Source organism: Phallusia mammillata, chromosome 1 (assembly GCF_965637545.1).
Source record: "Phallusia mammillata chromosome 1, kaPhaMamm4.hap1.1, whole genome shotgun sequence".
NCBI lineage: Eukaryota > Metazoa > Chordata > Ascidiacea > Phlebobranchia > Ascidiidae > Phallusia > Phallusia mammillata.
The window spans coordinates 33,551,767-33,564,358 of NC_137252.1; the positions used below are offsets into that span (position 1 = coordinate 33,551,767).

The following is a 12,592-nucleotide window of genomic DNA, read 5'->3' on the forward strand; positions in this document are numbered from 1 at the left end:
ACGAGGGATCTACACGCAAAATTGACTTAAAAAAGTGACTATGAGACCGAAAAAAGAGCACGACGTGTATGGGTATGGCTTGGTAATCCATATGTCTCTTACTTGTGAAGAGCCTTATCCACCAACAGAAATAAATACCTTGACGAATGCCATCATCAACGGTGAAAGGCCTGATTGTGATGGGATTGATGATTTGAAAGCAAGTCTCGAAAACAACGACAAAGAAGCAGTCGAAGTGATGGAAGAAGAAATGAAAAGATGCTGGGAGCACGATCCAACAAAACGTCCAGATATAACTGAAGTTAGAGACAAATTTCAGAGTTTAGTTGACGCACAAAACCCAGCAGCGATTCTGGAACAAGTGACAAATTGTGTGAGGCAAATGGATTTGAAAGTTGAAAGACCAGCTGAGAATCAACTTGTTCCGATTCGCCAGTTTTCACCACGTGACCAAACATTTCTGACAACCCAAGGTACAGCGAATGTTGGTTGAATAACGAGACACAAAACTTTACAAATATCATTTAACTTTAACGTTCTGTCGTTATTTGCATGGCGATGACGTCATTTTCGTCATTCATGTGTGTTTACAACCGATGTTTGTTGATTGACAGAATCGAACAGACCAGCAATCAACATCGACCTTCCCAGCACATCACGTGACACACCAGCAGGTCAAAGTTCACGACCTCAACAGATGGGTGCAGCACATGGCGTCACATCACCACAGCAAAAAGGTATTTCAGTATTGCGCATTTATAATATTCATATCTCATTTCCGGGTTGTTAAAGCTTGTACGTATTTAAACCGATAGCAAAGACGAAATCCTTCCATTTAATTATGCGAACTATCAAATTTTGGGACAGAAATGTTAACTTCTATCAAAACACCCTATGTTGCGCCACAACAGCCTTGTAAAAAGATGTTAAAATATCGGGGTCAGTTTGAAATAAACACCCAACAGCAGAAAACACTTTCAGTGGCTAGCTGATATAACTAGTGGAGTAAAAAAAAAGTTTTTTTTTCGTATTTGGGCTGAGTGTGCGACATATTTTCGTCTTCTTGGAGATATTGGTAAGTAAAACATGCTTGATTATTTCAGGTGATGTCACTAGCACAGATCTCGATGGAATATTTCAACCCAAAAGTAAGTTTTCATCGTTTCTGTTTTTTTTCCTGTTTCCGCCTGTTTTTTACTATTTTGTGTTTTTCCTTCTTTCTACAGGTGGAAGTAACGAAAAATCCCGATTGGTTCAGAAATACTCAGATTCTGTGAAACGGGGAAAATACAACGTAGCAAATTTGACAAAACAACAACTTTCAAGGTTAATTGAAAGCCAAGTCAAAACCGCAGCAAATGAATTAAAAACTTTTGCTGTAAAACTTAGAACTGCGAAGAAATATTGCGAGTCGATCCTGTTCTGCCATATTGCATCAGATTTCTATGCAAAGCAACAAAGTTCCGACGACGCAGCGAGAGGTGTAAAGGATTGTGCGTGGCAATTGAATGAAACAAACAAATCAATGGTGGACAGTGACGTCACAAACAAACCCATTGTGAAAGATCACGTGATTCCTTTAATCGCTGACATGCGTCACCAGATTCAAACTCTACCACAAGTCGACGACAAAATTCGATGCGTATGTGTGGCAGAGTGTTTGTGTAATATTGGATACAGTCTATATTTGATCGGCTCCTATCAACTGTGGGAAGAAACTATCAGGAAAGGAATAAGTTTGTTGAAACGCAAGTTTGGAGATGATGCAACCAAATATCTAGTCTACGGTGGCTTTTTGAACAACCTTGGGTTCGTTTGCGGAAAAACATCACGTGATGAGGAGGCCGTGAAATATTACACAGAAGCAATTGAAGCTTGCAAAAAAACTAAGGATTTGACCGAGGAAGAGCGAAAGCGACTCATGGACTCAAGCCAGGATAGTTTGCGGATTGCAAAAGAAAAACTAAAAAAACAATAATATCATAATGACGTCACAGTGGTGAACTTTGTTTGTTGTAAATCTGCTTTGTGTTGCAATGAGTGTGACGCAACAATGCCTTGCAATGAAATATACATTTCTATTCCTATAACTCGATTCAGAACTGTAATACAACGGAAAATAGAATTTGTGTTACTTTGTGTACACAAGGTTGTTGATTCCAACCCCATTTAGGGAGAAATAGTCAGATTAAGACAAACCAATTTTGTGTGACGTCACTCCAATGAATATACAGAACAGTTGCAGATAGGGTAGGTGTGATTGAAGCTTCCACAGTTCATAAGAAACATATGGTCTAATACAGTGGTATCCAACCGCTGGTCCGCGGACCGGTACCGGTCCGCAAATTAGCCGTTTGGTTCACTACGATCTTTTGTTGCCGGTCCGTGGAAATTTTGTAAGTTTTTACCGGTCCAGCCACTGGTCTAATACATGCAAACCACGTTACTCCTAAATTCAAGACATTTATTCTACTTAGGGTTCAATAACGCCCAACGTAGCTCAGATGAATCCAGCTAACTGCAAACCGGTTATTCGCATAAAAACCTTGGCAAATTCATAGAAATATACTTCACTAACACAACGTATATGTACACTCTGCACAGAACGTTCTGTACCAAATTTGGACATTCCAGTTTAAAACCAACCATTCTTGTTAGAAAACAGGACAAAAACTGACCGAAACAAACAACCACTGAAAGAAAGCTACCGGTAGTTTTAAGCGGTTACGCCAGGGATGCACAACCTTTTCACTATTGACGGCCGCATCACATGTTCGTATTTTATCAACCACCGCCAGTGTGTCAATGTTTTTGTTTCAAAATAACAGTTAAGAAATCCAAACAGTAAAATACAACTTATTCTAGTATTCTATTCACTTAAAATTTAAGATTAATGACTAACTTCGTTCATTGATTTCAATTAAAACGCCTTTTCTATAACTCTCGGCTACGTATGACGTTTCTATCTATATTGTTACGCTTTGTGTAAACAATGAGATATCCGTAAGTCACTTGTTTATGTTTACTTAACCTAATGTATCTTTTAGCCTACATATGCTCGGCTGTAGGTCGTGCACTCCGGAGTTACACAGATTGATTGGAGTTTTGGTCCATCGCTATAACGCACCTGAACACCCTGTACAGATGATTGAAAGCCACCGTAGCTCCGAGCCTCTTTGCCGATGACGGGTGCCGAGCCAAACTGTAGATGCGTTTCAAGATGGATTTGGCGTTGGTTGGAGATGATGACGTATTAACCGTGTTCTGCTTGACTGACCAAGCCAAGAACTCGCAAAGAAGTTGGGCTGAAAGCTCCCGCAATGCTGCGTTATCAAAATCGACCAGGCTATCCTGGTAAAAGAAAATATTTTTAACAATCGAGGTTAAATCTATGTTGATATTGTAACTCAAACACTTCATTAAAGTAGGATAACCGCGCCAAAAACTTACCATAAGTGCATTGAGTAATGTGGCCGTTGACGGACTCTCAAATTGCTGATTATTCGTGAACCAATGAATGATTTGTTTCATGAGAGGTTCGAACATTTGCTTGCAAACCTTCAAAAACAAAATTAGAGCTTTAGCTGTAGCAGCAATATGCGGAAATATGATGCAAATTCTTTAGAAGCATTTGTGATTGAAATGTGGTCCTGTTTAGATTTGAATTGAAACAAAACACTAAATATGACCAGGTTTTAACAATGTAGGACAGGAATGCAATTAAGATTTTTTTCCAATACTTCAACTTGGTGTTCTTAATTTCGATTATCTCTCTCATACATGTCAAGTTCTCCGAAGCTTGTTTAAACAACTATTTCAAATTTTCATGCATCTTTAGCTAAATCGAAGTTTTATCAATGCTTTTTTACATATTAAACCATAAGGGAAGCTATTCGCATTTTTAAGGCGAGTGGATGGTAGGGGTGGCCGAGCTGAGCCGAGCCAGAACCCGGGTACTCGGTACCAAGCACCGCTGTTGTTGATGCTCGGTGCTCGGCCGAGCAGTTGCACAAACTGAACCGAGTGTTAAAATTGCATATTTAGCCTGCAAACATACTAAGTCAACTAGTGTTCGAAACGGTATCCAAAGAAAAAAAACTGTGTTTTTAATGCGTTATCAGGTGGAAAAACGCATACTTCTACTACAGCGTAATACACCCCTGGTGACGTAAAGACAAAACTAGCGTGGAATAAGGAATGTTTGTGACGTCACAATACACCAACGAGCGTGCTTGGCCGAGCACCGGGCATTACCGTGAGATGCTCGGTGCCGGACCAAACACAACATTTGCAGTGTTGGCCCATCCCTACTAGATGGCGAAAGAAGGTTACAAAAATGCTCTCAAATCAAAAATTGAAAGGTTAAAACAGTCTACCTGATCAACATCACAGGCAAGTCTCAGCAGAACTGGGAACAACTTCTTGTACAGTGAAGGCATCAGACCCGAGACAGACTTCATATTCGATGTCTGAGCGTTTGTTCCTATCGTGTACAGCACAATAGAATGCATCAACTCGCAGGCCGCTATCTTGGCTTGTCGGTCGCTCGACTGAGACGCGATTTCCATCACTCGAGGGAGGTAGAGATCTACAGAGAGCAGATATTCAACTTTTTGAAGCCAAGACAGGATTAGAACTCACAATCTTGTGAACACAGGACGGTTGCGGTCATCTCGAATATCTATTACATCGCCTTGTACGTAAAATATAATACAACAAAAGGAAAATTAAAAACATACCCAGTCGAATTTCAGGTTTCAAGTCACGAAACGGGACAGCGTACTTGATGACGATGTCCTTGTCCCAATCCGCTACAGCGACTTCGTTGCCCTCATCCGGTTTCTTTAAGAACGAGAGCACACTTCCACCTAAACTACCCAAGTATCTGACAACACGGGATCGCATCTGCATACACAAAAGCGGCAGCTGAATCAGATTATCAACTAAAAGTCGGTTAATAAGACCAAGTTTTATGCAACAGTCTTGTGTGTCAATAAATCGGTTAATGTTTCGTGCGATATTACGTTAACAGGAAACACTAGACACGGACATAAAAAGTGACCGCATACAAAACTACCAGAGAGATTGTACATGTAAATGCACTTGGTATCAAACCATTCAATAATCGCTGCGTTCATTGTTCTGTGTTGTTATAACAGCAGTAAAACAAATTTACTCCTTACTTTACTTTTACTCCTAAGCTCTCTGACAGTTTTGTGTTTGATTTTTACATTTACTCCTAAGCTCTCTGACAGTTTTGTGTTTGATTAAGGCTTAAGATTTGCCCGCTAGGAGGTGCCAGACGCATTGGTGTCAGCAAACTCATACGATAGAAACAAAATTAAGAGCCTTTCAAATGAAATTGAATTTAAAAGCCATCATAACTAATGATAAATTATATACAGGTGGCATAGTACCCTCACAACAGTGCGTTTTCTTTCAAAATTTCCCAGAAACCCTTTTAAATCTATTTTACTCATGCACTGTAACTGCAAAGTATTGGGAAAATGTTACAACGTGGATTTCCAGCAAACTTTTAAATGATGTTAGACCTCATGCTATCTTATGTTTATTTGGAACTGATGACCAAGAACTGTTACTGAACTGCATCCTTCTGTGTGCGCGATATGTTATTTTTCAGAGCAAATACGCGCAAAGTAAACCAACCTTGCAAAGATTTATTTATTCCCTAAAAACGCTAAAACACTCGGAGTTTCTACTTGCAATTAAAACCAACAAACGCCCTGATTTTTTACGTAAGTGGTCCGGCCTTTGATTGTCGCGTACTTGACTTAGCATATTTCTTGTCTTGTCTAGTAATAAACGTATTAAAAGTATTAACAGTTTACCCTTTTTCTTGTGCTTTCCTCAGCCTCTTTGATATTCTTTTGTTTTTTGATTGAGGACTTTGACTTTTTGTTGAGTTTTACTTTTTCCAGGACTACAGAATCTGACCCTAAAAAATAAAAAAACAAGTAACATCAAATAGTAAAGGCAACAAAATGCTTAAAGACATCACATTCTGTACCTTGTTCTGATGCAAGAAACGGTTGTAGTGAAATGATAACTTGTTCAAGCTCAGTTGGATTTTTTATGTAATCCTCCTTCCACCGCTCGAGGGCACTAATGAGCGCACTGGCAAGAGGAAAGTAGCTGAGTCCAAGTACTGCAACTCTCTGAGAAAAAAGTAAAGTAATATCACGATTCACAACTTTTTCACGTCTCTGCCATTAATGTTCGTCACAAGCGAATAAGGCAATATGTAGCTCTATAGCGCCATGGGTGGCAGGTGCGTACAAAAAATTGAAACGCAAGGCGAACAAACAAACCCAATCGTTCTGTTCAGTTGTCTATTGACTTACAGCGTCTTAATTGCGGTTTGGCCCTATTAATTATTACGCGAGTAATTCTCCATTTTAACCAGGCAACTGTGATCTAGGAGACAATGCAAGAAACAAATTGTGAGTGTTTACATGAAAAAAATGAAATTTGATGATAGAAATAGACACATAAACCAGGTAAAAGTTACATTTGGAAAATGTTTTTACATTTACACAAGTTGTTGCAAGTGAAACCAACCTGTACAGCTGGAGTTAAGTGAGAAATTATTCCAGCAGCTGCATTGGCTGGAAGACTTAGAAGGAAAAACAAACTGGAAGCAAGCAGGTCGTCTTTGTGTTGTTTTTGTCTCGACACAACCTGAAAGATTAATAACATAAAAAGTTGATGATCAAATAAAACTGCTTTCTAGGTACCGGAACAAAGTCTATTGAAACATTTACACAAATATGTTCTAGCGTAAGTGACATATCCATACTGTATATCAATGTTATGCTATTTTCTAGTTGGTAAATAACTGTACAGTGCTATGGTAAAAACACAAATTGTCCTGAAACAAGACCATGGCCTATTTAAAGTTTATCATCAGTATATTAGTTTTATTTAACAACCTTAAGTCATATCTTTTTAAAAGATGGCATAAAACTGAAACTTTGATACAAAACAAATAAACAATACATTGGTTTATATGCAGTTGTGGCTGTTCTTTGCAGCCTGTAAAATCCAACAAAACTGGAGTGCCATAGCCTGGCTATACTAGCCAATACGCCGTATGCCTTGTCACCAACTGCACTGATGAGACATCACAGGTCAAAACAGTGTGTACGGTCTCTAGTTTAGTTGTCATGAAATGGCTCATTGTTGTTACACTGTATATATGGCATGCAAAGTCCTAATAACTTACTTCTATAGCAAATTTTTGCAGCAGCACCAAAGTCTCTTGTCGATCTCTGGCAAAAAGATTCATCATTTTATCGCTTTCAGTAACATCCATACTTTCTTGTGAGTCACCCTGACTTTCCAAGAATGACTCAGCAGATTTTGTGACACAGAAGTAGTTGAGTTTGCAGGAAATTTTCACAATAGTTGCCAACAACTTGTAAAAACCACTGACCAATGGAAACCTTTATTATAGAAAAATGATTTGCATTGCTTAGAAAACGATAAACGAAGTGGGTGACTTCTTATATGACATAAAAGTGTTTCAAAAATATGGTATTCAGTAAAACGAAAGAATATAAAAAGATTATACAAGAACAATGTGCACTTATCTGGAGACATATAACAGAGTTCAGTTGAAAAAAATCACACCACACATTTGGGATCTTAAACTTTTTGTGAGTTTGAAAAAACTTAACACAATTTTGTTTACCTGTTTTCCATTTCATCTTAACATTGAATAAACACACAAACAAAAAACATACATTATTTACCTGGTTGACAAGGCAACTAACTGCTGCAGTGTGATCTGAAAGTGCAAAGAAAAAGCCTTGGCAGCTGGTGATCCTGGTAACATCACATTTGGAAGAAGATCCCAACATAAATCGACGATGTTAATAAAAAATTTAAAATCATCTGCATTTTCAGCTTGTAAGTTTTCCAAAAGGCCTGGGTTTGGAATGCTGTCATCATTTTGGTCCTTTAAAAAGAACAGTCATTTTGTTTGCAAAATGTCAAGAAGTCCAGATAGATTTTTGTTTTGTCTAGAAACCTTAATTGCATGAAACTTTCAAAGAAGAATAAAAAATGAGACCTAGTAACACAAAGTGCACAAAAATGGGATAAGAAGTATGAAATATTGTTCTTGACAACAAAATATAACAAACTTTAGCTCAATTCTATGTGTTAGAAATGTTTAAATTTAATGTAAGTTGGTGGTTTCTTTCAAGGTTCCCAACCACAAATACCTGACATATACAGAGAAATAGTATCTGGATTTTGTGTTCAAGTAAAAAAAAAACTATTGTTAAGGTAAATTACTTGTGAACTAAAATAAATGACTGACCTTGGTATTACTTGCAGACAAATTGAGCTTGGTCACAATCTTAAGAACAGATTTTATAAATATTGACGTAAAAGTTTGACAAAGTTCCTTCCTGTTGACAGAGAGATTTGATCTGTCAACAAAATCTGTGCTCTGCAACAAAAAAAAATACATTCAATTTAGAGCAATGGTGGTAAATATCGAAAGTTTGGACAAATGGTCCTTACCATCGTATTGAAACCCCTTAACCAATTCATAAACCTCAATACAAGTTTAACAAGCCCATGATAATACCATCAAGTCTAGCATTATATTTTGACATGCATTATAGATAAAAATACAAAATAAAGCACAAAGCAGAGAATTATACACCCCCCAAAAAACTAAATGTTACCTCACTCCATCTATTCTCAGACATGAGACTGCTCCACAATGAAACATAATCCTTGTATGTGATTGTCCGAGAATCATTGATTACATCATCTATGATGTCATCACCCTCAACACCACTTGGAGGAGCTAAAGAGCTGCCTCTTTCCTCATTTTTGCTCCTCTCCTCTCCAAGAACGACTCCGTAAGAGCAAGATCGTATAAGACCATGATAAGCTGAAGATAAGATGTACTTGTCATAAAAAATAGACACAAGAACATCAACAATATTTATTTATACAGACAAACATAATTTTTTTATTACCGTATTTATTTTAGCTTGTAAGCTGCGACAGATTTTTACCCTACCGTGTGTGCAGCTTACATTTTAATATCACACCGATATTAAATTCTACACCCATGCTTTTTGTTTTGTTTCGCATTTTACATTCTTTTTCATGTTGTTTTGTGAAACATGTAGGAAAGAAATTGGTTTTTCAGACAGGTAAAAATCTTGTCATAACATTAAACAGATGTGCAACTGTACTTGTACTCCAACCATACAACATATGTTTACTTTTAGAAATATGTCCAATTCTACACTAGAGATGGGCCGAGCCAAGCCAGAACCTGATCACTCGGTACCGAGCATCGCTGTTTTTTATGCTTGGTGCTCGGCCGAGCAGTTGCACAAACTGACCCGAGCATTATATTTGCATATTTATGCCCATGTAAAACAAAACTATGATTCGAAAGGGTAGCCAAGAACAAAAACGACTGTTTTATTACATGCGTCATATGTTGGAATATCTCATAGTTCTGGGGTCTGTACAGCTTAACACGCCGCTGGTGACCTAGAGGATAGTTCCAAACTAGCATGGAATTAAGAATGTTTGTGCCTTCACAATGCACCAAGCATTCTCGGCCCAGCACCAAGCATTAACGTGAGATGCTCAACCAAACCAAACATTTACAGTTTTGGCACATCCCTATTTTACACTACTATTTATGGGACATGAGTTGTTATCATTAAAGATGAGAATATTTCCATTTTAGTTATTTTTAAACTTTGACTAATTTTTGCTTAAAAAATTTCACTGACTTATTCTTTCCAAGAAAGCATCTCTAACATCTGGTCTTCCATCAAAAGCATGAACTGCCGATAATATACATGAGTGACAGAAGAAGTAATATTTCCTGTGCAGGCGAGGATATTTTTCGACAAGAAGAACACAGAGTCGACACAAAGACGACATAAAAGATTCTGAGAGACCTTGACTGGAACCTAAATCTATGAAAAAAAAATGCAAATTGCACATTAACATAATACTTCCTCCTAAAAGGTTTCTAGCTGTGTTATACGGCTGCAAAAATGTTTAGAAAGAAAACAGAATAAGGCTCGCTTGTTAGCAAAAAACTAGGGGCCTAACTTCAGTTCAAAACCAAGTATTCTTGGATTACACACACTTTATTCCATGGCCAAATTTGGCGCAGAGGTTGTACACTCTTGTTTTAGTTTATCACATACCATCGTCATCCATCTCAAGTTGCTGAGTGATGTTGGCGAGTGATTGGATGAAACTCGGAAGTTGATGAATCTTGTTGTCATCGATCCCTTCTTCACCACTTCACAAACAAAGTCATGTAAATTATTTTATTATTAGTGTAGCACAAAAATGGTAATGGTGGTGCTCAGCCATTCATACTACAAAAATATTAACCTCAAAAACATCTGTTCACATTTGCTCATCATCTCTGAAAACATGTGACGAACATCAGATTTTGACAGAAACAGACGACATGCTCCAGCGAACAATCCATAGCCTCTAACAGCCAGTGACATCACTTTACTTGAAGTGTCAGACGAGTTTATCATCAATTTGAACTTTCGAATGAAAAACTAAAAGAATAGTTACTTTTTAGTTAACACAAAAATTTCGCAGCCATTTTCTGCTTTTTGCAGCTTTTGCAAAATGTTAACATAAAACACCTATTTTTGTAAATGTTAGTTGTGTTGTGACATTATGCATGACAAACCCAGCTAATTTTTAAAAAAATATGGTAAAGCACCTAGCATAACAAAATTCATGACTTAGAAAAAAGGTAATGCTTGTATTAAGTGCATTACCTTCTGTTATCAATCATTTTCGTTACCAAAATCATACAATTACGAATTTACGTGTGTTTATTTACCTGATGATAGTCTTAACTTAAGGATAGAGTACACAACAACAAAAAATGCCTGTAAAAAATAATTTGCGTTTGTTGCCTATTACTTCACCCTGGCGAAAAATTTCTGAAATGGGGAAATTTCCAATATACAAACTGGGTTGTATTTAACATTGATCTTTGCAATGTGAAAGGTATGAATGAAAATTACTGACCATAAACAATTGCTTGGATGTTGAACTTGCTCCTTTCTCATCAGCTATTGTTGAAGCCACCTAAAAAAATACACAAGATAATAAACCTGTTTCATTGTTTTTATAAGCAGTTGGTCGCTATATACCTGTTGTAAAAATGAGTCCAAAGCAGCGTGTGCTTCGTGTTTTAATTGTGGATTTTTGTGTTCAAACCAGGAGTTGAGAACATTGTAATATGACTCGTAACTTTCTACAAGCAGCGGGCCAAACTGGGCTGCATGGTCCTTAAGTAGTTTCATTCCAGCTGAAAAGTAAATGATTTAAATGACAATAGAAAGGTAATGGAACTGTAAAAGCATAGAGCCAATAAATGATGAGCTGCAGACAGTGCACACTGTCATCAGTGCGGCTGGTGACAAGAGATCGGCCACGTTGGTAAAGAAACTGCATGTGAAAAATACACAATACAATCACCAGCTGAATTTGACAATAGGATTTTGATATTGATGTTTATGTTTCAGGTAAAATATAAAAAGGAAACATGTTTTTGTCTTTTAGCAACAACAAAATATATTGCTATTTGTCCAAAACTTATTCTTTACATTTGAGCACAATGTTCTATTTTGAACCAGTTATCAACAAACAAAGATTAAAAACTTACCCAAAGGAACAGCAAATCTACTCAGTTCATTTTGTGGCTGCAAACTCATTCTTGCAAACTTGAAAATCTCTTTACATCTCGTGACAGGAACTTCATCATAAGACGCAGTAAATGAAAACAAGAGTGCATGAAGCCCCAACAAATAACCCTCAATAAGATTGAGGTCCGAAGCCTTGTTGGATGTAATCATCTAAAAAAGATGACAGTTGTTTCAATGTTGTTATTTTGTGTGTGTGAAAAAGGATGATTTAAAGATCAGTCCAAATTTAGGTTTGTACAAAAGTTGTAGATATGATGGACACTTATTAGAAAGTCATATCTGTATGAACTGCCATGTTTAAGAGAGGGTACATTGTTATATTTGACAAGTGGCGTCATAACACAAGGATGACATACACATATACTGTGTTATAATAAGGTAGTTTCAAGAGGTGTGTTTTAAACCAGTAAACTGTGACTATACAAGGGTTGTGTTACATTTTTCACTTGTTTTTAATGTAGAAAAAATCTGATCTGAAAGTTTTTTTCCAAAATGAACATTTGGCATTATTAACAGCAAATAAAGCTGATTTGTGAGTAAATGTACAAGTTGCTACAACCCACCTCTTTACGGAGTCCTCTCAGAAATATGTCGAAAAGTCGTTCTGAGTGGTTTGTCATAAACTCGGGGTAATACCTTGCCAGTGTACCAAGCATATGAAACGATTGACCTTTCACTGAAATGGTATAATTCGTAAAACAGTTACAAACACAAAAAATGAATGGCATAACACCAAGTTGGGGAAAATAGAACATAACGTTGCAAACAAAACACAAAATGTAACAGGTCAACACTTAATATCGGGAAATATAAAAAAACAGCACTACATAAGCTAG

At 37.1% G+C, this 12,592-nt stretch overlaps 1 protein-coding gene across 1 annotated transcript in view; it reads right to left on the reverse strand.

Annotated features, from left to right (window-relative positions):
• LOC145230561 (DNA-dependent protein kinase catalytic subunit-like) overlaps window positions 1-12,592 on the reverse strand; it is a 53,250-nt gene that overhangs the window by 39,577 nt on the left and 1,081 nt on the right. Inside the window, exons 5-22 of the mRNA XM_080096007.1 lie at window positions 12,320-12,432; window positions 11,717-11,906; window positions 11,202-11,359; window positions 11,077-11,136; window positions 10,414-10,592; window positions 10,221-10,318; window positions 9,795-9,983; window positions 8,718-8,929; window positions 8,345-8,476; window positions 7,773-7,978; window positions 7,244-7,463; window positions 6,580-6,699; window positions 6,029-6,176; window positions 5,850-5,956; window positions 4,740-4,905; window positions 4,377-4,588; window positions 3,451-3,558; window positions 3,128-3,351 (exon numbers count right to left, since the gene is read on the reverse strand). Coding sequence (XP_079952133.1) covers window positions 3,128-3,351; window positions 3,451-3,558; window positions 4,377-4,588; window positions 4,740-4,905; window positions 5,850-5,956; window positions 6,029-6,176; window positions 6,580-6,699; window positions 7,244-7,463; window positions 7,773-7,978; window positions 8,345-8,476; window positions 8,718-8,929; window positions 9,795-9,983; window positions 10,221-10,318; window positions 10,414-10,592; window positions 11,077-11,136; window positions 11,202-11,359; window positions 11,717-11,906; window positions 12,320-12,432 — 2,842 coding nt within the window. The remainder of the gene's footprint in view (window positions 1-3,127; window positions 3,352-3,450; window positions 3,559-4,376; window positions 4,589-4,739; window positions 4,906-5,849; window positions 5,957-6,028; window positions 6,177-6,579; window positions 6,700-7,243; window positions 7,464-7,772; window positions 7,979-8,344; window positions 8,477-8,717; window positions 8,930-9,794; window positions 9,984-10,220; window positions 10,319-10,413; window positions 10,593-11,076; window positions 11,137-11,201; window positions 11,360-11,716; window positions 11,907-12,319; window positions 12,433-12,592) is intronic.